Source organism: Canis aureus, chromosome 16 (genome assembly GCF_053574225.1).
Source record: "Canis aureus isolate CA01 chromosome 16, VMU_Caureus_v.1.0, whole genome shotgun sequence".
NCBI classification, from domain to species: domain Eukaryota; kingdom Metazoa; phylum Chordata; class Mammalia; order Carnivora; family Canidae; genus Canis; species Canis aureus.
This window is the reverse complement of record NC_135626.1, coordinates 47,491,034-47,514,230: the sequence shown is the minus strand read 5'-3', so window position 1 is coordinate 47,514,230 and position 23,197 is coordinate 47,491,034. Positions and strand designations below refer to the sequence as shown.

At 44.5% G+C, this 23,197-nt stretch overlaps 1 protein-coding gene across 1 annotated transcript in view; it reads right to left on the bottom strand.

The window, feature by feature from the left end:
• Nucleotides 1-23,197, bottom strand: part of PITPNC1 (phosphatidylinositol transfer protein cytoplasmic 1) — a 255,931-nt gene that overhangs the window by 96,254 nt on the left and 136,480 nt on the right. Inside the window, exons 4-5 of the mRNA XM_077853735.1 lie at nt 12,513-12,601; nt 11,253-11,260 (exon numbers count right to left, since the gene is read on the bottom strand). Coding sequence (XP_077709861.1) covers nt 11,253-11,260; nt 12,513-12,601 — 97 coding nt within the window. The remainder of the gene's footprint in view (nt 1-11,252; nt 11,261-12,512; nt 12,602-23,197) is intronic.

Here is a 23,197-nt window from a genome sequence, read left to right as displayed (position 1 = left end):
TTTAAGATTTTATTTATTTATTTGAGAGAGAGAGAGAGAGCACGTGTGCACGTGCACGAGCAGTGGGGAGGGGCAGAGGGAGAAGCAGACTCCCTAGTGAGCAGGGAGCCTGAAATGAGGTTGGATCCCAGCACCTGAGATCATGACCTAACCTGAAGGAAGATGCTTAACTGACTGAGCCATCCAGGCGTCCCCAAACACCAATTTCAAGAAGCTGTGTGTCCCACTGTCCCTCCCACCTACTCAGAATCTTAGTCATCATGCAGGGAAAGATGCACAGGAAGTAATAGGAGATATTTGAGCTTCCATTGGGTTCCTGGGTTCCCAGGGCCATGTGTGACTTTATACATAGATAGGGTGAGTGGCAATGGCAACAGAGTAATTAGGAAAAAGTTGCAAAGATAGTTCCAGAAGAGTGAAGAGAAGAACCCAGGTGGAGATTAAAAAACAAAAAAAAAAAAAAAAAAAGGAGAGGAGGAGGAAGAATTTTAAAGCAAATAGAAAGAGAAAGGGTTGTATATAAATGACAGAGATGAAAATGAATCAGAGTGACTTCCTTAATATATGCTGCATAGGAAGAAAAAGGTGGCCAAGAAGAGCAGTGGGACCTGAAAGAGAAGTGGGGGAGGATGAGAGGAAGGGAGCATGTGGAGGCGGAGCCTGGAGACACAGCAGGAAAACATCTGCTTGCATTCCAGCCCACACCAAGGAAATGAATGTCAGCCTCTCCCAGGCTCCCCGGCAGCCTGCGCCCTACACTGAGGCTCTGTTCATTCATTAGTTCATTCATCGCTGGAGCCTCTTCCGTCCTCTGACAAGCTGAGTAACAGCATCTCACAGGAGAAGCAAGGCCAGGAGGGAGAGGCAGCAAAGACATGAATGAAAATATGTTTTCTCAATGGGGCACGGGTTTGCTGCGGGTGCCTCTGTGAACACTGAGCAGGGCTCGTGCAATCTAAAGCTGGACCTGTCAAGGAGAAATAAGCAGAGGATGCCTGTGAATCTGATCGCTATGCACAATAAAGGGAGGACGGGGATTTAAAGAGACAGGCAGGATGCATCAAATGAAAAAGAATTACACATAAGTAACAGAGAGGGGAATGCATCAGAAGGACTCCCCAAATATACAGGCTGGCATTCAGCCGGGTGGGAAACTTTCAGATGACAAGTCTTTTAGGTTAAAAACCGCAAGAACCACTCCTCTGAACCAAACTGGGCAAATTCCTTACTTAAAAACATATTTAAAATATATATATATAAAAAAATACTCACTCTTAAAAATAAGGTCAATGTTGAAAATCTGAACTGAAAAGACAGTTCCATTCTTGTAGATATCACACAGTTCAGAATATCTCAGTGATGAGAAGGTCAAAAACATGGGGGTAATTTTGCATTCATTTTATTTAATCACTGAAGTTTACCATTTCAGGAGATCCATCGTTATAGGCAATTTATTGTATTTTTATGGAAAAGAATCTGCCCCACGAAAATCTGTCCAGTTGTATTATTCTTATCTCCCCAAGGTAAATTGAGCACAATTCCATAGGTATTAGGGAACTGGAGAAGAGAAATCCAATTTTCAGTGCCACAAGTGGAAAACAAAAAAACAAAAAAGAGAGGAAGATTCCATTAAACATGTATTTTTTCTCTGATGGCTGCCCTCTGCAAAGTCGTTCAGAGTGGCATTTAAAAAAATGCAGACAATTTCAAAATGCTAATGTTATGGTGGAGAAGCCCATTTTCTCTCCTGCCCTCTCCCCCAAGATGGCTGAATTCATTCCCTTTGAAGTACAAAGAACAGCTCGGGAGCAGCTAGAGGAAATGTAAAGGGGATACACCAGACAGAGAACACTGCGTGTCCCGGGGCTCTGGCTTCACAGGTCCCTACAGATTGGATTGCTGAGATGGGGAGACAAGTTCTAGTCCTGCACAAGGACCATGGCACTCCTATGAATAAGCTGCTTTGCAACCGGTCACCCCATGAGACCAGTTCACTTGCTAAATTAAAACTAATCTGATGCGTGATCTCACCAGCATCTCAGCAGACTGCTGCCTGTGCTGTGTGGTCTCATGGCATTGACTTTGAAAAGAAACTTACAGGTTATTACTGTTGGGAGCCCTTCAAGCCACTGGAATTTGACTAACAGTAATCATTATGCAATGTATTAACTCACCGAAATTTTAGAGCAAATAACATTTATTGAAATAGAATTGACCCACTGACCTATTTTGTGGGTACAGAATGGCTCTAACCCTGAGAGAAGCTTCTGGCATTCTTCTAAGTTTTAGAAGGCTGTCCTTGCAAAATTCAAGGTTCCAAGGATAAATAAGTTTGGGAAGTACAGAAGTTCCCTTTCTGAAGATTCACAATGTGTGACAGAACTGTAAAGGCTCAGGACGCCTGTGTGGCTCAGTGGCTGAGCATCTGCCTTTGGCCTAGGTCATGATCCTGGGGTCCTGGGATGGAGTCCTACATCAGGCTCCCTGTATGAAGCCTGCTTCTCCCTCTGCCTGTGTCTCTGCCTCTCTCTCTCTTTCTCTCTCTCTGTCTCTCATGAATAAATTAATTAAATAAAATTTTAAAAAGATTTATTTATTCATTCATGAGAGACACAGGGAGAGAGGCAGAGACACAGGCAGAGGGAGAAGCAGGCTCCATGCAGGGAACCCAATGTGGGACTCAATCCTGGGACTCCAGGATCACACCCTGGGCTGAAGGCAGGTGCTCAACCACTGAGCCACCCAGGCATCCCAATGAAAGAAGAAGAAGAAGAAGAAAAGAAGAAGAAGAAGAGGAATAGGAAGAGGAAGAAGAAGAAGAAGAAGAAGAAGAAGAAGAAGAAGAAGAAGAAGAAAAAGAAGAAGAAGAAGAAGAAGAAGAAGAAGAAGAAGAATGAAGAATGAAGAAGAAAGAAGAAAGAAGAAGAAAAGAAGAAGAAGAAGAAGAAGAAGAAGAAGAAGAAGAAGAAGAAGAAGAAAAAGAAAGAAAGAAAGAAAGAAAGAAAGAAAGAAAGAAAGAAAGAAAGAAAGAAAGAAAGAAAGAAGAGAATCGTAAAGGCTTTGAGAAGTCCTGCAATAACTAAATCTGTGTAGCTCTGCATAACCCAGTATTTCCCTACTTAACCATTGGCTGTGCACCATGTAATGATACGTATAAATGATTTTAGAATGTCTCCATATAAATTAAATTCTCTTGGCCCCCAAAGATTTCTGAAGTTGGCCATTCTGACTCTATTTATGACACCAGCCTAATGCCATGACCTATGTCTCCCCTGACTTCAACTATCTTTCTCTGGGAGGGTCCTCCTCTGGCCTGTGGCTAGCTGCTGCCTTGCTCATCAGCACCCAACTGGAAGACTGTTTCTTTGACCTGGTCTCTACCAGGTCCCAATTCATGAGACCTCATTTCTAAAGGGACACCATCCAGCACAATTATGGTCTGCCCTGGATATTCAGGGTTAATTGTGACGTGGAGATAGAAACTATTCCCTAACTATCTAACCCCCACCCCTACCCCACCTCCATGACTCCAAAGAAGAAACCCTTAGGGACCATCATTCTCTTAGTTTACCTAGTAGTTGAGATGGCCAGAGTGTCCTCTCATTTCCATCCAAACACGACCAATCCTAGAGTTCTGGTATGAGTGTATTTTCTCTGTACTTGCACCTTTTCCCTCATTATAGAATTCAGTGGTTTCTACTTGGTTAGCACTCAGTGGAAGAGGGGGTATGGGGAGCTCAAGAAGGCTTGGCAGGCATGGAGGTCATCAGTCTATGCACGCAGCACCCATCAGCGCTTTCAATTATCAGGGACCTGATGAGGCCAAGATTTCAAGTGAAATTCCTTCCAGAACCTTTAGCTGCTTTCAGGAAAATACCTTAATCTCCCTGTTGCCACTCCTGGGAAGATGGCCAGAGTTCACCCTGGGTGGTTGATGACACATCCGCAACCATGAGCAGGCTTGATTCTCTTCCCGGGTTGGACTGAACCAACCCTGAACCAACCCCATCTCTCATTGTGACTCAGTACCATTTGAGGTCCTCATGCAAGAGTCATCTCCTTCTCCTTGGTCTATTACAATTTACCTTCTCTACCTCTTGCAACAAAATAATTATAATATTGGGGAATAATGGACAGTTCATTACTACCTCTGCTCCTTGGGTAATGGCAGCCATTCTCACTAACACAAATGTGCCTCCCATTTGTCACTGCTCCTTCTGTGGATTCTTATGAAAAGGGATTTTGGTGGAGGGGCGTCTGGCTGGCTCAGTGGGTGGAGCATGGGACTCTTGACCTCGGGGTTGTGAGTTTGAGCCCCCATGTTGGGTGTAGAGATGACTTAAAAAAATAAAATCTTTAAAAAAGAATAAGTAAGAAAAATAAAAGACATTTTGGTGAAGTGGGATGGTCATGCCCCCCAAATATATATAGCAGCTGTATATCTAGGTCACTGCTGTCAACCTACTATCACTTACATTTTCGAATTCTTACAAACGAGAAAAAACTTTATTCCCCTTTATCACTATCAAGGCTGAACTGATGCTGCTAAGCTATGTTCGTAGTCCGGTGTTGCCTTTTTTAGCTCTAGAAAAACAAAATTAGTGACTTTGGAAGGCAGCCAGTCTCTTCGGGCACCTTCCTTTGTGACTTTATAAAACTACAGAAGAACCGGCAGGTTTTAAAGAACCGGCTAGATAGTCTGTCCTCTGGAAAACTGTCATCATGTTATTCTTTGTTTACTGTGTAATTAAGATTTTTTTTTTCCTATAACCAAGCTAAAGATATTTTTTCCACTTCCTGGGCAAGCAGCATTTCCACATAATCCTAACCACACAGTCATACACAGTGATGAAAAGCTTTTATGTTTTGATAACTGTGATAATGTTGAAGCCCTAGATGACCCTAAGTAGAAAGTTTCTTGTCTGGGTTTTGTCACAAATGAGGGCAGCATGAAGTTTCAGTAATAGGCTGGACAGTCAGATATAAGACCTAGGGGATCCTAGGAATAGCTGAACATTGCTCTGGGCTAATCCTATGAGAACAGACAGCTGTCTAGAGTATTAAGAACTCCTCTGCCTCCCTGGAGGGTAGGGAGGGCAGGGTGTGGTGACCCCAGTTTAGAGTCAGGCATTGGAGAAGTTTTGCTCTGGGCAGAACTTTGGGCACAGAGAGGAAATATGGGCTTGAAATGACATCAAGAAGGGGTATTTAGGATTAAAGGGTTGGGGGGACAGAGAGGCCAACGGAAAAGCATTTAAAATAGGAAAAAAAAAAAAAAAAAAAAACAAAACAAAACAAAAAAAAAAACGATGAAGACAATTGAAAGCATCTGTCATAAATCCAGAGAGCAGACCCTGCAGTCAGAAAAGTGGGCTCTTCCGCCCAAGCCATCGTGGGCAGAGAGCGTGAGAACTCGGCTGAGGCAGCTTCAGAGTGACCACTGCAGCCCCGAAGGGGTGCACCTGCAGCCCGAGGGACAAACCCAGACTCCCAGGCACTGGGAAGGCGGAAAGAAAAACTGTGCTATGTTTAGGATGGAAAAATCAAAGTGAACTAGCCGGGAACAATGTTGCTTCCCTGTGGAGAATTAAATACAGACCTTGGTTGACATTCAAAGCCACCACGACCTGGCCTCCAAGTGTCCAGGATCCAGCATAGCACTTGCCCACTGGGCCTGAAGAGAGCATGCTCTACACTGAGGTGTGGCCCCCACCCCATATTTATACACTGAAGCCCCAACCCCCAGTGTGATGCTATTTGGATGTGGGGCCTTAGTGGGGGGACGATTAGTTTAGATGGGTCATGAGGGTGGGGCCCTCATGATGGGATTAGTGCCCGCATAAGAAAAGATCAGAGAGTTTGCTTTCTGTTCTCCTAGCTCTATGAAGACACAGCAGGAGGAGAGCTTTCTCCAGGAACCAAATCAGAGGATGTCCTCAGTCTAGGACTTTCCCGCCTCCAGAGCCGTGAGAAAAAAAGATCTATCGTTTAAACCAACCCAGTGCATGGTGTTTGGTTATACAGCCCAAACTAAGACAGCGGGTGTCTGCAGGTTGGAGCTCTATTATCCCTAAGGTCCCGCTCAAATCCTACTATCTTCTCCAGGAAATCTTCCCTATTTCTTCTCTCTCCTTTCTACAACACCCTGTGTTTCAATCATAACACTTTGCACAGGTTTTCCTTGAAATATTGACAGTTATGAATTCATGTGCTCTCACCGAATCTTCCCCAACTCCGCCCTCTTCTGTCCACTTCATTTCCTGAGCCAAACCTACCTAAGGCAGGAAGTACTCGAGTTGTCCCAACAGGTCATTTGATTCACCTTAGTATTATCATGGCATTATTAACTTCAGGACCAAGTTCCCGAGTTACACAATCCCTCTCCTCCTTTTCCTTTGGCTCACCGTCACCCTGTTCTTATAACCTGAGTCTCTGAGGCCAGTTCTACCCCCACTGCTACCCCTCCCTGCCTAGGGCTGCCAGGAAGAAAACAGAAGATGAGTAACCTTTCAGTACCGGTATATTCTATGCATTATTTGGGAAATACTAAAAGCTACTTGCTATCAATCTGAAAATTCGAGTTTAACAGGACATTTGGTATTTTTCCTTGCTAAAGATGCCAAACTTTATCACTCCCCTATCTCATGATCAAGTCACCTGGAAACGGTGGCTGTGTCCTGTTCTTACCTGTACACGTTCTGGGGGTCTATAGCTCTGTCCCTGAAGCTCAGGACCCCAATCCAGAGGCCAGGGCCCTTCTCGTCACATTGCAGTTGCTTGTCTGACTGGATTGCCTAGTGCCACTCACTCTGCCCTCTGGTATAAATTTCTGCTGGCAGCTCCACTCTGAGCTCAGCCAGCTCAGTGGGGCAGGTCTGGTGCCAGCCTGCCCTCTGGGCTGAATGATGGCCTGTCCCATCTTGCCTCCAGAAAACCCTCCCTATGCCTTGCTGACAGCTGCCACCGGAATGTCTAGCTATTTCCCACAAGACTGTGACTCCCCAAAGGGCAGGGGTTATTATTCAATGCAACCTATTCCCATGATGTTTTATATTGTTGGTGCTTAATAGATGGCTGAAAACTTAAAAATGAAAGACAGTGTTTACGGGTTGAATTCTGTTTGTGCCCCTCCTCGCTCCTGCAATGTCCAGATATATGCTGAAGTCCTAACCCAATTCCTCAGAATGTGATCTGATTTGGAATTAAGGCTGTTGCAGATGGAATTATTCAGATTCAGATGAGTTCATATTGGGGTGGGGTGGGTCCTTAATCCAATAGGACAGGTATCCCTGTAAGAAGAGGAGACACAGGGATCCCTGGGTGGCTCAGCAGTTTAGCGCCTGCCTTTGGCTCAGGGCGTGATCCTGGACTCTCAGGATCGAGTCCCACATTGGGCTCCCTGCATGTCTGCCCATGTCTCTGCCTCTTTCTCTCTCTGTCTCTCTCTCTGTCTCTCATGAATAAATAAATAAAATCTTTAAAAGAAAAAAAAGAAAAAAAAGAAGAGGACACACAGCAAGGAGGACGCCAGATGAAGACAGGCAGAGATTATAGCTATGCAGCCACAAGACAAGGAACACCTAGGGCCACCAGAAGCCAGGAAGAGGCAAAGCGGTCCTCCCCTACAGGCTTCGGAGGGAACATGGCCATACCAACAACTGAATCAAGACTTCCAACCTTCCAGACCTGTGAGACAAGGCATTTCTACTATTTTGTGGTACTTTGTTCTAGCAGCCCTGAACAATAACCCCAGGATTGCATTAGGGAGGAACTGACAACAAAATAAAAACAAGAAAAATAAGGGCCCAGAGAGATCAAGGAGTATGTAGGGGTCAAACAGAAGGGGGCGAGTATGAGACAATACAACCATAGCTAACTTCTTGAAATCCTGTCCCCATGTTTTCCCAAAAAGAAAGAAAATAACATGTCCCTTTGAAAGTCCAAGCTGGGGGCACCTAGGTGGCTCAGTGGTTGAGCGTCTGCCTTTGGCTCAGGTTGTGATTCCCGAGGACCTGGGATCGAGTCCTACATCAGGTTCCCCACAGGGAGTCTGCTTCTCCCTCTGCCTCTGTCTCTGCCTCTGTGTGTGTGTCTCTCACGAAAAAAAAAAAAAAAAAAAAAGTTGGAAGTCCGAGATGTGTCATTAGAACTAAGGGAGGCTAGATAGAAGGAAGGAAAGGCCACAACCCCTGAGAAATCCTCTGTGGCTTGCACAGAGAGGGGTACAGGAGACCAAGTTCAACGTAATGTGGAGGCTGGCCAGAAAGCCTTCCACAGAAGGGCTGCCTTAGGAGGTGCATCCCATGGGGATGGCTTTGTCAGGAGCTGTGGTTTTCATTCTGTGGCGTTCTGTTTTCAGAACTTCAGTACTATAATACATATTCTTAAAAAATGAACACCATGTCAAATGTTTTTCAGACTTCATTTCTCTGTTAATCACCCCCACATTTCATGGTACAGTCATTGGCTTGTGGGGAATAAGTGCCACCAGTTTTGGGTCAAGTCAAGGTGACCTAATTCTAAGGCTCATTGGGCAAATAACTGCCTTTGCAAACTTATAGGGACATGAATTCTCTTGTCCCTGTAACTATCGATTACATTTCAAATGAGAAGTCCATGTACAAGCTTTCGGAGAAGCAGGAATTAGGGATAACATCAGGTATCAATCAAATCAAATCATATCCTAGACAATTAGCGCCATCCAGTCTAATAACTGGAGCCCAGTCTGCGTTGAAGGGCATCAAGATATATTCCCATTTATTTGCCCACAGAACTTGCATTGTAATGACAGCAGCTTCCAGCATTGCACAATAAATAATAGCAATGAACATTTTTACTGAGCATTTACCATGCACCAAGGACTAGGGTAAAATTTCATGTGGATTACTTAATATAATCTTCACATCACCCTTATGAGATAGTTACTACATTTTCCCCACTTATGGATGATGAAGTAGAGGTTTAAAGGGAGGTAATTTGCACCACTGTTAATAGAAGCAGGATTCAAAAGATACCAAAGTGTTCCTCTTGGAGACCGTGCAATTGCTAGAAGCCACAGAACTGGGGAGAGCATTGCCTGCTCTGTACAGGCAGCATGCTGGAGCTGTGTACATCGAGGGTCGGCAAACTGTAGCCTGCTGCCTACAGAAATTCCACCAGGCCAATATTTCTACCTGTTGTCTCTGGCTGCTTTTGCAGTGACAGAAGCTGGCCCACAAAAGCAGAAAATATTTACTATGTGGCCCTTTACAGAAAAAGGCTTTTTTTTTTTTTTTTTTTTTTTTTAAGTAGGCCGCAATGTGGGGCTCAGACTCGCAACCCTGAGATCAAGAACTGAGTTGAGATCAAGAGTCAGGATGCTTAACTGACTGCGCCAGGAGTCAGGTGCCTCCAGAAAAAAATCTTCTTTTTTTTTTTTTTTTTTTAAATTTTTTTATTTATTTATGATAGTTACAGAGAGAGAGAGGCAGAGACACAGGCAGAGGGAGAAGCAGGCTCCATGCACCAGGAGCCCGATGTGGGATTCGATCCTGGGTCTCCAGGATCACGCCCTGGGCCAAAGGCAGGCGCCAAACCGCTGCGCCACCCAGGGATCCCCAGAAAAAAATCTTCTGATTTCCGTGTTAGATCATCGATTCCTCCTACTAATGGCTCTGTGAAGAAGGGTTTATTCAAACTTTAGAGATGAAGAAACTGGTTCGAGAACTTAAGCTTCTTACTTCCAAAATGTAAAATTTGTATTTTGCCATAGAATTGCCTTTTCTTTCCAAAGTTATGGACATTAGGGAGGAAATGCTATATGTATTCCTCTCATTTCATAAAAGACATTTTAATACACAAGATTGAGGGTTGTAATTTGTTCTCCTTAAAGAAAACTGTAAATGAAACAAATTTAATTTTATGCACAGTTTTGAACCCTCTTCCTATTTTCCTCATTTTGCAAAGGACAGGTGAGAACATGGTCATGGACCAGCACAAGTTCAAGAACTGGCAACTGGAGGTCCCTTGCTTAAGGACTTTGGGTAGTAAGTGGCAGAGCTAGAGCCAGAGGACACTGAGGCCTATTTGACTCTAAAGCCAGTGACCCTTCCACTCTATCTGTTGAGATGATCTGTCTTTGCCTTGTGCATTCCTTCTGCCATTCAAGGACTCTTTATTGAGCATCCACTATGTGCAGAGTACCAGACTCATGCCAAGGACATGACAAATCTTTTTCCTCCATTTCTGTCTCACCTCCTCTCTTTCCTGTGGCTGTTTTGATTAAGACTCAAAACTCAACTCTCATTACAACTCAAGTAACTAGGGCAGCCCTGATGACCCAGTGGTTTGGCACCGCCTTCAGCCCAGGGTATGATCCTGGAGACCCGGGATCAAGTCCCACATCACGCTCCCTGCATGGAGCCTGCTTCTCCTTCTGCCTGCATCTCTGCCTCCCTCTCTCTCTGTGTCTCTCATGAATAAATAAATAAAATCTTAAAAAAAAAAAAACAACTCAAGTAACCATTTCCTTGTTATGACAACTTGATCTGTTGGCCGTTGAAGAAAATGATCCACATGAAAATACCACAATGCAATGATACTCTGGGGTCCCATTTTTTAGTGTTAAGTGTTGACTCTAGAGGCCCTTAGGATAGGAAGAAATTAAATGATTGTCATCAAGTCACCAAGACAGTCCAATCCAGAGCTCAGAGGAAAATAATTTGAATGAAGGTCATGTGGCTGGTTCAGTCAATACAGCATGCAACTCTGGATCCCAGGATTGTGAGTTCAAGCCCCACTTTGGGTGTAGAGATTACTTAAATTAAACAAATATATATATATATGTTTTAATCTGAATGTCTTTCTAGTTACAAGTTTTTCCAATAAGTGATCAGGTCACAGCCTGTACGTATAAGCCCTGCCTTCCATCAGTAGCTGCTATCGTCACTTTAATATCACATTTCTAGAAACTGTTCTATTACAGTGAACTATCACAAGTAGAGCAGTCAAGCTATTTAAAAATACAAGCAAAAGTTAATTATGTAAAGTGACTATCAAGGCATTTTAAATTAACATTCATATTCTTGAACAAATGAGAACATGCCAGTTAGTGCATTATATATAACTATATAATAGCCTACATTTAAATATTTCTGATTCTGAATTATTCCTCTATTTTTTTATTACATGGATAAGATGAGAAGTACATGGGAAGTTCCAATTACTCCACTGATCTTAAGTTGAATATTTAAAAATGATTAAATGAAACTTACTGTGTATTCTGGTCCCAGATGTTCATTTGGACAAGAAAGAAAAGAAAAAAGAGACAAAATGGTGATTTAGACCATGCTTATATGTAATATAAAAACCACAGAACTGACAAAGACTGGTGAATCGTATTAAAAATATGCTAACAAAACATTTCAAAAACTGAACTTTCATCAATATCTCCATATTTGCTCTTGAAAATCTTTCAGATGATACTCCTGTGGTTGGCCAGATAAGGACTGTAAGACAAGATTCAATTAGCCTATATGTTTGTGGCTAATTAAAAACCAAAGAGTCGGCATTATAAAAGCTGAATTAAAGACTAATAATTCCAGTGGAGTATTTCATTAACCACAAAGGAAATCTTTTAAGTGGAAAAGCAGCTTTCAAAACCAATAAGAAGAGCCTGTTATGATAATATTCAAGTGGGAGCTTGAATTTTCATGTTTGAGGGCAAAAACCAAACCTTCCAGATTTGAGGGCCCAAGTTTCTACATCAGTCTCAGCACAGAGTTTGTCATCATTCCACCACAAGTGAGAGGGAATGTGATTTTAAAATTATATTATCCAACTGCAAAGGAAGCAGTTTGGGGCAGAGAGACCCAATAGAAACTTTTACAGAGGGGATCCCTGGGTGGCTCAGCGGTTTAGCGCCTGCCTTTGGCCCAAGGCGTGATCCTGGAGTCCCGGGATCGAGTCCCACGTCGGGCTCCGGCATGGAGCCTGCTTCTCCCTCCTCCTGTGTCTCTGCCTCTCTCTCTATGTCCATCATAAATAAATAAATAAATAAATCTTAAAAAAAAAAAACTTTTACATAAATTATAGTCAAGGTTTGGGGGTGGGGTGGGGCTCTTAGGAGGAGGGGCTGTAAAATAAATCAAAATAAACCACATCCCAAAATTACTTGGGGACTACTGAAGAAACAGGAAGAATAAGGATAACAAAAACTCTAGATGTATCAGTAAAAGGAGTTTCACCTTCCTTCTCCATAAAGCTATTTATCACAATCACTTTAAAAAGGAAGATGGAATGGTTTATCTTAATTTCCTACCAGCCACCAACACCCAGAACCCCCACCCCTCTCCCCCTACTGCTAGGAAGAGCACTGACCTAAAAGGATGAAGGCTCCAGGTAAGGGGGCAGATACTACAGAGCTCTCCCAAGTAGAGAGAGTTTGCTTGGATAACAAACCCTAAATCAGTGAAATCTGACCACCACTATGTCCTATCACTACACGTGATACACCGGCTATAAAAAGGACTTACCTGTAATCGTGTACGGATAATAGTTCCAAGCCTTTTCTGTAACATAAAAGATTTTGGGAACAACAGCTCTAGCCCAGCTAGGCAGTTTGCTAAGAGGAAAGAGAGAGAGAGAGAGAGAGAGAGAGAAAAAAAGACCATTAGAAAAAGTCTGCCCAGAGCCTCACATGCTCCCCATACCTTTCTGGATAAACTGCTGGAGAAAGCAGAGGCTCTCCTCGGCAGCCCTTCGCTCCACAGGCCATCCCTTCCCCATCCCTCTGGTCTTTGCCAGAGTTCACCATTCTCTGTGCATATTTCATATGCTCTTAAAATGTGGGAGGGCAGGTGCCTGGTGTGTGTGTGTGGGGGGGGGGGTGGGTTGGGGGGCTCACGGGGTTGTTAACCTCTCCTCTTTGATTTGATTTACAAGGACATAAGATTTCAGCACCTGGCAAGTGCCCTGTTGGGAGGGTTTGGCCAGCCTGGCCTTGGTCTCTTAAGAGTCATATGGCAGAAGGGGTAGAATGGGATGTTCAAACCCAAATACGGAGGGCGGTAGGTGCTGGGGCAAATGTTAGAGCCAGGCCTCAGCTTAACAATCCGTGAGAGTGAGAGGTTTTAAAAATGAGCTAAAGTAACAGACAGTAGCAACAGAAGAGATGTGAACAGTAGAGATGTGAGGTTGTGTTGTAGAGATGTGAAGAATAACAAAATAGAGCCGTTTGATGACTGTGGTCGGTGGACTTGGATGCCCCACCAAAGATCTAACCCTCACCCTAATCCTAACCCCCAGCACCTGCAAATCTAACCTTATTTGAAGGCAGGACTTGTGTAGATGTAATTAAGGACCTCTAGGTGGAATCCTCTTGGATTTAGGGTAAGGCCCTCACTCCAGGGACTGGTGTCCTCATGAGAGAGGAAGATCTGGAGACAGGTACCCACAGGGCGGGGGATGCCAGTGAAGACAGAGGCAGAGACTGTAGTGACACAGCCAACAAGCCAAGGAGCGCCAAGGATTGCCACCGACACCAGACGCTGCAAGGGGCTGGGAGGGAGGCGTGGGACAGCTTTGTGCCGGGAGCCCCCCCTCCAAGAGCCAACACTGCCTACACCTTGATTTCAGACTCTGGCCTCCAGAACTGAGAGAGGACGAATCCGTGTGGTTTTAAGCCACCCAGCTGGGGGGATTTGTTGGGACAGCCACTGGAAAATAATGCAGTGGCAGAGCCATTCCCTGGAGCAAGAACCCGGGCAGCCATTCGCAGAAAACAAAGGAAACCCAGGGGCACAGGTCTCAAGACCCTTGGTAAACCGAAGACTAATGAAGTTTTGTTTTATTTTGTTTTGTTTTCCTTCGGAGGCACACGCTACAGCATAGTGCAGGCCCAGAGAATTCCTTAACTGTGACATTTACATAAATAGGATCATATTTTCCTTAAATATGTCTGCATGACTTTATCATTCCCCTCACCCCCACCCCAGCGCTATGCCTCGGGGGGAGGGGGGTGTTGTGTCTTTCCAGAGACTTCTATTGTGTTTCTTTGCTCTTTCTGGTGCCCAGTGCGACATCAGCCCCTCCAATGACACACCACCGGGCAGTTGCGAGTTCCAAGCCCATACAAAGTAGGAACCGGCGACATCAAGCTACTGAGACCCCAAATCCCCAACCCCTCTTAGGACGTGGAACTTAAATGACAACCGGGGCCAGAAAGACACTGTGCATCTTTTACGTCTTCTCAGATTGTTTCTCTTATTTCTGACAGTGTCCAGGACCTGCTTTTAAAAAAGACAAATCTGTATTTTCGATGGCTGGCCGGACCTAACCCAAAGCTCTGGGCCCTTTATCAGGGTTAAATCAAAGGGGGACTCACAGCTCCCCCGAAGCCGGCTGAGTGTCAAATGAGGCCAAGGCGCTCTCTCCCCTGCGGGCTGGGCTGGGGCCTCCGGGCTGGGGCGGTTTTATGCAGGTTTTATAATCCGCAGCACAATTCTCGAAGCTCTAATGCAGAACGTTACCCTCCTAGGAAATCATCTCGGCGGGATCTGCTCATTTACTTTACGTTCATACCGCTCGAAAGGAAGGGGCTGCCTCCTGACAGGGGTTTTTATAGCTTTTACCTTTGATTTATTTCTTCTGTCGCTGGAGGTGGGGAGCAACCAGGGTTGACGTCTAGAGTGGGAACATCGCATGGGGCTTGCTTGAGGGAACAGGCCCCAGCGCATGTCCCCCCCCACCCGGGTTCCCTCCTCTTTGCCCCCAGGCCCAGAGATGTATGCCAATGCCTGCCAGGGGGTGGGGCAGGAAGACGGGCCTTCTACACAAGCACAGGCAAGTGCTTTCCTTGTGCCTTTAAAGGACTGTAACCAGAATTATGGAATCTCCCCCCAAAGAAACCTCAGCATTGTTTAGCTTAGACAAAGGACACATGTGTCCCTCCAGGCAGCAGGGCCCATTCTCCCCTGTCCCCCTGGGGGAAGGACTGCCCACCTCCCCACGACACCCGCCCCAGATGCATTAGGCTCCTCACGCACAGCGCCCTCCCTCCATAAATCACTCCCTTTATCACTTAAAAAGCCTCCCAGCAGAACCACATTCCTAAGCAACGATCATTTTTCTGGAAGGAGGATGAAAAACAGTGGCAATTTTCCATTCATGTCGAGACTTTTTTTTCCTATTTGCACACGGTCAGGACCCCAGCCTCTAGAATCTTCATTCTACGTGTCTCATCCACCAACTCCCGCAGGATATACTGTGCTAGAGTCAATTACCTTCTCCAAAGAGGCACCCTAAAAAGACACATTTAGCCAAGATGGCTGATAGCATTTTATGTGACTCTTCTGATGAGTCCGGGAAGGAGACTCTCCTGGCATAAGCCATCTTCCAGGCCAGGCCCAGGAGGCGTCGGCGACGAGTTCCATGACATGATAGTCAAATATTTTAAGCCCCATTAACAGACCTTCTCTCAGCCCCCACTCTCCCCAGAGCACATCATTATTCAAATCGTTTTTGTCTGAGGAAGTAAAATTTATTTTTCCCTGTGGCAATGATTTATCAGGGCTGCAGAGGAAAATGGAATTAAATTAGTCCCTGCCGCTGCTGTCACTTTCATGATGTACACTGTCACACAGCCTACGATTCTAAGGAGAAGTCTGTCACTCAAACTCACTACCAGGTGTCAAAAAGAGTCTCTTCTAGAATGGCGGCATGGTCTGAATCATGTCCACTTGGTCCACTGGCCGGGACCAGACCTTCCTATGGCCCCTGTCACCATGGCTCAGGCTTCAGAGACACTGAGGGAAAAGAGGACACAACTCTGAAGCCTTGGGGCGCCTGGGCAGCTCAGTTGGTTGGGCATCTGCATTGGGCTCAGGGCATGATCTCAGGGTGCTGGGATCAAGTCCCTTGTTGGGCTCCCAGTTCAGTGAGGAGTCTGCTTCTCCCTCTACCTCTCCCTGCTGCTCGTGCTCTCTCACTCTCTCTTTCTCTCTCTCAAATAAATAGAATCTTAAAAACAAAATGAAACAAAAAACTCTGAACCTTTACAGAATTGGAAATTCTGATGTGGAAGAATACCATTTCCCAAACACCTTTGTCAATAGCCCCTGAAGACAGACTTTTCAAAAACATTTGGTTTTTCACTTAAAAATTTTTAGTAGGGTATAGAACACATCGATGACACAGCGGGTGACCAGCTCATCCCAGTCTACATGAGACTGTCCTGCTTTTAGCACTGGAAGTCCTCCATGCTAAAATTCCTCAGGCCAGGGCAAACTAGTATGGTGGTCAACCCAGAGCAGTGGTTCTCAATGGGGCAGAGGGGGAATTTTGCATACACCCCCAGGGGTGGGGGGACATTTGGCCAAGTCTGGAAACATTTTTTGTTTGTCACAACTGGGAGGTAGGGGGGACAGGGGCAGGCATCTAGTGGGTAGAGGCCAGGGATGTTGTTCCAATATCCTACAAGGCTCAGGGAAGCCCCACAGCAAAGAATTATCTGGTTCCAAATATTAACAGAGCCAAGATGGGGAAACCCGGCCCTGGACCTAAGTGGATAGGACCTGTCACTGAAACCTCCTCACGTATTCCCTGGGTCTCCCTAAATTACAACTGACCTGGATAAGGAGGCCCCATTATGCAGGCATAATCTGAACTGATCTCAGGTTAAGAGTGTTTATTTACTTCATAAAGAGCTTCCGGAATGGAAACCTAAACCGTCCCTCCATTAGAAGCTTCTGGCGCTTTACAAGCCAGATTATCACCAGATTCACCCTGATATCTAATCTCTCTTTGCAATTTATGCTCATCTGGGAATATTTTTTGACCCCAGGAGGCACTGAACATCATTAGGCCAAATGTGGTCTAAATGGAGTCTAATTTCATTTTCCCAACAGGGATCAGAATTATGATGGTCTTCAGAAGAATCTTTATTTGAGCTGTTTTATCCACCAACTCATGCAGGATACGCAGCACTATAATCAATCACCTTTTGGACTTAAAACATTCCCAGCAGAAAGACAGCCCCTCTGAGTTCCCTGCACTCGGGCTTTTCTCCTCCGCGGGGCCCCTGAAGCCTGCTGCTGCCTGTGCTGAGAATTATGCTCAAATAACCTCAGCCCACATCCGTGACTTTTAAAAAGGACTAAGCTACCTTTTATAACCTCATTTTCCACTGGTCCAGGAGGGATATTCTGACCTTTTGTTTCAAACTTGGCATTTGACGATTATCTGATAATAATCAATTGTATCTATCCGGTTCTGCAGACAGCAACCTCTGAGGTCTTTCCATTTCTTCTCCAGCTGCTGTGATTTATTCACTTACTCGTCCTAATGGTTGTTCTGGCTGGTCTTTTAGTTCAGCTCTTAATGTAATTCTTGACATGGCAGCAAAGAGATGAGCAGAATTTCCAGACTAGAGGCATCACTTGTGAGAAACAAGGCTGTTGGGGGCTTCGCCCGCGGGGAGTTTCTTGAACTTAAGACACCACCACCACACTCTCTACTTAGAAGGGCACTTTGCATTGGGATTCCGGGAAAAGAGGCCTCCCTTGTGTCGCTTCTTGGAAGGCTCTGCTTGGACAGCTTTATGGTAACATGGCTAGCATGCTGGGAAGCACCCAGGGGAGCTGGCCATGTGTGCCAACAGCACTGGTCGGGACAGAGGCAGAACCCAGGTGGCACATGCTTGACTGGATGCTCTGGTTCTTTGAGATCCAGCCAGGCCTAGGGCGCCTGGGTGGCTCAGTCGGTAAAGCATCTGCCTCCGGCTCAGGTCATGATCCTGGGGTCTTGGGATGGAGCCACGCATGGGCTCCCTGTTCCAAGGCAAGCCTGCTTTTCCTTCTCCCGCTCTCCCTGCTTGTGTGTGTGCTCTCTCTCTTTCTCTAATAAATAAATAAATCTTTAAATAAATAAAAAATATCCAGCCAGGCCTATGTTCTGTTCCTGGGAATTCCCATGGGAGAAGGTGAAGGAGGGAGGGACCCTGGCAGCATAAAAATCTCTGGCATGTTCTTAAGGACTGAGATGGGAGCAGAACAGAATAGCATAAATTGTAAGGTATGTTGGGAAGAAGTCCCTTACAGGCTCTACTTCCCCAGTATAAGAAATACTAAAAACTAATCAATCTCATTTATTTAATATAGTCAATATTCACATATCGAATACACATCCACGTAGAACATGTAAGACTAAATATTCTTTGTTTTTTTTTTTTTTTTAAGAGAGAGCACACAGGAGTGGGGAGAGAGGAGGCCAAAGGAGGAAGGGGGAGAGGGAGAGAGAGAAAGAGAATCCTAAGCAAGCAGCAAACTCCCTCCCCAGTGAAGAGCCTGACACAGGTCTCGATCTCACAACTCTGAGAGATCGTGACCTGAGCTGAAATTAAAAGTTGACACTTAACTGACTGAGCCACCCAGGTGCCCCTGTAAAACGAAATATTCTAAAATATCTGATATTCTTATACATTATGGCTATTGTGCACTGTCACTCCCAACTAGGAGGTAAGTTCCCCAGGATAGGGAATCTCTGTTTTGCTCATCGCTGTATGCCCGACACCTAGAACAGTGCCTGGCACACAGCAGGCAACAATAACTATTTCCTGAATGAAAAGCAGTTGGCTCTGGATATTCAATAGTGACCATAAGATTCATTCAAAATAGCAAGGGAATAAGCTCTCGGGTCAGAATCGTTGACAATTTCTCTACGACCTGTTGCCTGGGCAGTGGGCTCTCCTGGTGCCATATAAGCTCTGGGCACTGAGCTCTTACTTTGGGCAAGATCTAAGAAATGAGATTGGCTTGCTTGGCAGATCTGGAAGTAGAAAGAGGAAACGTGAGAGACCCAAGCCCTGGCAATGGAGCTGGACCAATGAGCTGGTAGGTAGAGTTACCAGCTGGTGGCTTTGCTTGTCCAGTCAAACCCAGTTTGTAGCTTAAAGAAGCAGTACCCTCTCCTACCCAGAAACACAGAGGCCAGGAGAGGTTGCCCTGGAAGGCAAGAGCCATGTAACAGGAGAAATGTCTTCTTCATGCAAATCGATTCAGGCATTAGGCGGAATCACCATTATAAGCTGGCAACCCTCCCTGACTGGCAGCTGCCAGCACAGCCTAATTAATCCAGCAGCCGTGGTACGGAAGAACATGACACTTCATGACTGAAAAACAAGCCTAAAAATAGGCTCCATCTTTCCTCCAGTGCCCCTCCACCCTCACCCCTGCTTCCCTCCCCTCATGGGCTTCATGGGGAGGCATCAGAGAGATGCTGCAGATGAAGAGAAAATGCAAGGGGACCAAAGAAAAGCCCCATCCTCACATGATTCTGGGCGATGGGTTTTATTTAGAATTGCTATTCCAGAGACTGATTAGTATCTTGCCTCCTTTCCCTGGATGCCAGTTGAAACCAGGATTTTTGAAGACCAGCCAAGAAATACCACTTATTTGGTTAACTGAACTGGATCGAAGGCCCAAGGACAACGACCAAATGTACTAAAGTATTAGAACTAGTGTAACGTTCCAAGCATATTACGCAGCTGCCAAAATGTACTGTGCACCCAAAACTGTAGAGAGAGCCAGATCATGGAGCACCCCCACAGTCCCTGGGAGATGACAGGCCAGCAAGAAACGAATGGATTTTTTTTTTTAAGGATTTTATTTATTTATTCACAAGAGACAGAGAGAGGGGGACAGAGGCATAGGGAGAGGGAGAAGCAGGCTCCCTCTAGGGAGCCCGACATGGGACTTGATCCTGGGACCCTGGGATCATGCCCTAAGACGAAGGCAGATGCTTAACCATTGGAATGGCCTTTTAAAAAGGCATTATACCCAATTTAAAAATGAGAAAAGGGTAAGAAACATGTCTCCAAAGAAGACGTAGGAAGGGCAGTGAGCTCAAGAAGGGATGCTCAACGATCATTAGTCATGAGGGAAATGCCAATCGAAAGTGAGATTGCTTCACATCTAAGAGGATGGCTAGAATCAAAGAGACAGACAATACAAAGTGTCAGTGATTATGTGGAGAAATTGGAATCCTCACACATTGCTGGAGGGAATGCAAAATGCAGCCGCTTTGGAAAGCAGTCTGGAAGTCCCTCTCCTCTCTCAGTGGTAGTCCAAGCCTGGACTGGAAACTCAATGGGATACTTATGGTTGGGATTTGGGGATAAGTGATAGAAAAAAAGGGACAATTTGGACCTATCCATGGCTGTTGTGGTGACAACAGCAAAATGAAGCATCTGTTTGCCGTCGTGGCTTATTGGAGCTGCCCTGATAGTTGCCCCTTCCCAAGCCTGCAGATAATTCTGTGGGTCACTAACATCCCTCCATGAAATGTCCTTTCTGCTCAAGTCAGACCCCGAGAGAAGGCTCTGCCTACACAGACTTTGAGTAACTCCAGGCTCTAACAGATGCTTTGGTAATAGAGTGATAAACCAATATCTAAATGTGATTTGGCTTCCCATATAGATTGGCGTAAGGAAGAAATTCCACTTGCCAGCTCATGAATTCAGGTTCACAGGACAATGATATTTCTTGGTGTAAATTATTAAATAGGCACTAGGACATCTTGGTTAATGCCAGTTCAACTCTCAGAACCCACTTTGCTGTGGCTGGTAAAGGGGTCTATAAGATGCCACTCGCAGTGGCATAAGGGTTCTCCAGAGCTGAAGACATTTGAGAATCAACAGTTGCAGGAAGATGCTTTTACTGAACTCCCCTTATCTGCATAAAAGCAGAGCCTCCTGAAAGAATTCAACTGTCCTAATGCCCTCCCCAGGAGTTTCCCAACCAAAGAACACTGACTCTTCTCACTAAAGATGAGGAGCAAGAAGATAAGAAATTGCCTAAACAGACAGTCACAAAACTATCTCCTATCCATCCACCAAAAGCCCTGTTTATTTTTCAAAAAAGCCATTTGTTTTTCCAGAAGTGCCTTTTCTCCCCCACCTCTATTAAAATGGTATATAAGCGGGCAGCCTGGGTGGCTCAGCGGTTTGGTGCCGCCTTCAGCCCAGGGTGTGATCCTGGAGACCCGGGATCGAGTCCCACGTCGGGCTCCCTGCATGGAGCCTGCTTCTCCCTCTGCCTGTGTCTCTGCCTCTCTCTCTCTGTGTCTCTCATGAATAAATAAATAAAATCTTATAAAATAAATAAAATAAAATAAAATAAAATAAAATAAAATAAAATAAAATAAAATAAAATAAAATAAAATGGTATATAAGCCCTAAATTCTAATTGCTTATTTGAGTCTCATTTTTCTGGGTGGTCCCATATACATTGACAAATAAAACTTGGTCTTTTTTCCCATTCATCTGTCAATTTCAGTTTAATTTGCAGTCCCCACTGACAGAGCCTAAGTGGGCTGAGAAAAGCTTTTCCTCCCTGACATCACACACGAGATGGACAGATGAATTCACAAATGCTAGAACCAGTCAGCCTAGCCCCTACTCTGATCAAAATGCAAGGGCCATGTCTTACTTATTAAGAGATTCTCTCCAATACCAGAACAATTTGTTATGCATTGTAAGGTTCAATAAATACCCATTTAATGAATTTCAATTATGAAGCAGCCTGGCCAACATGACAGTCCCAAGACCTGTGCATGCAGGACACGTGAAAGCAAAGTGGCTCCAGTTTCTGAATATCAAAAATAATGGATTTGGTTTTATTTTATGATTATGAAAATCTGTCTTATTATTTTATAGCATGTCACATATCCATTTTTTTTTCTTTTTCTCTTACTAAGCCATAATCTCCCTGGTTCTAAGATATGTGCCATACTTCTAAATATTCCAAGAGCCTTTTATTTATTTATTTATTTATTTTTATTTTTATTCTTATTTTTATTTTTCCAAGAGCCTTTTAAATTCTAAAATGATGAACCTGGTTCAGATTTGTGCAAAGAGAATGCAGAGTACTTTTCTCCTGTGCCTCATTGGTCATTCATTTATATATGTTGGAGGTAAGTCAGGATAATGTCCGCAACTTATTTTGAGCATAGAAAATTAGGGTTGAAAAGGATCTGAAAGGATGCCCAGTTTAACAACTAGTTGATGTTTAAATCTGCTCAAGGACAGCCCGATAAGTGGGTGCTCTGCTCATGCTGAAGCATCCCCAGTACCAGTGTAATTGACTGTAAGGCATCCTAGTATGTCCTCACACAGCTCACATACTTACATTCCTTCCATAAACTGAGCCTCGCCCTTTCTCCTGGCATCCTCATCCCTTGCTCTTGGTCCAACTGGTAACTTTTGAGGTCTTATAGAATATACAGGCTTAATTTTTTTCCCACCTGCCCACACCTTTACACAGCCTGGGTCCAGCTTTTCTATGTTGAATATCCTTGGTTTCTTCAGTCATTCTTCATACCACTTGGTGGCTTTCTAATCTTAAAATTCATATGAACAATTTTGGAAAAAGCTGAATAAGAAGAAGGGACTTGACCTACCAGATTATCAAGGCTCTTTATAAAGCTATGATAATTAGGAGTTTTAGGATTATAGTCTCAAAATCAATTTTTATTTTTTAATTTTTTTAACATTTTTATTTTTTAAAAAGATTTATTTATTTATTTGACAGAGCGAGCGAGAGGGACAAGCAGGGGGAGTGGCAGAGGGAGACGAAGAAGCAGGATCCCTGCTGAGCATGGAGCCCCATGTAGGGCTCTATCCCAGGACCCTGGGATCATGACCTGAGCCCAAGGCAGACACTTAATTGACTGAGCCACCCAAGTGCTCCCTATTTTTGTTTTTAAGAGAGAGAGCACCTGTACATGCACAGGTAAATGGAGGTTGACAGGAGGAGGTAAGACGAAGGGCAGAGGGAGAGAGAGAATCTTAAGCAGGTGCTACACCCAGGGTGAGCCTATCCCAGGGCTCATCTCACAACCCTAAAATCACAACCTGAGCTGAAATCAAGAGTCAGATGTTTAGCTGACTGAGCCACTCAGGCACACTTCAAATTCTATTTTAAAAACAACCTGGTTGGCATTTTAATTAGATTTGCATTAAATTTATAATTGATTTGGGAATTGATGGCATCTTTATAATATATTAGCATTTTCTATCCATGAACCTTGCCACTTGTCCAGGGTTTTTTGCTTTAGTTTTTATTTTTCTGGTAAGCTTTATGTAGAGCTTGAACTCACCGCCCCAAGATAGTCATGTGCTCTTTTCAGTGAGCCACCAAGGTGCCCCACTTCTTTTTAAAGATTT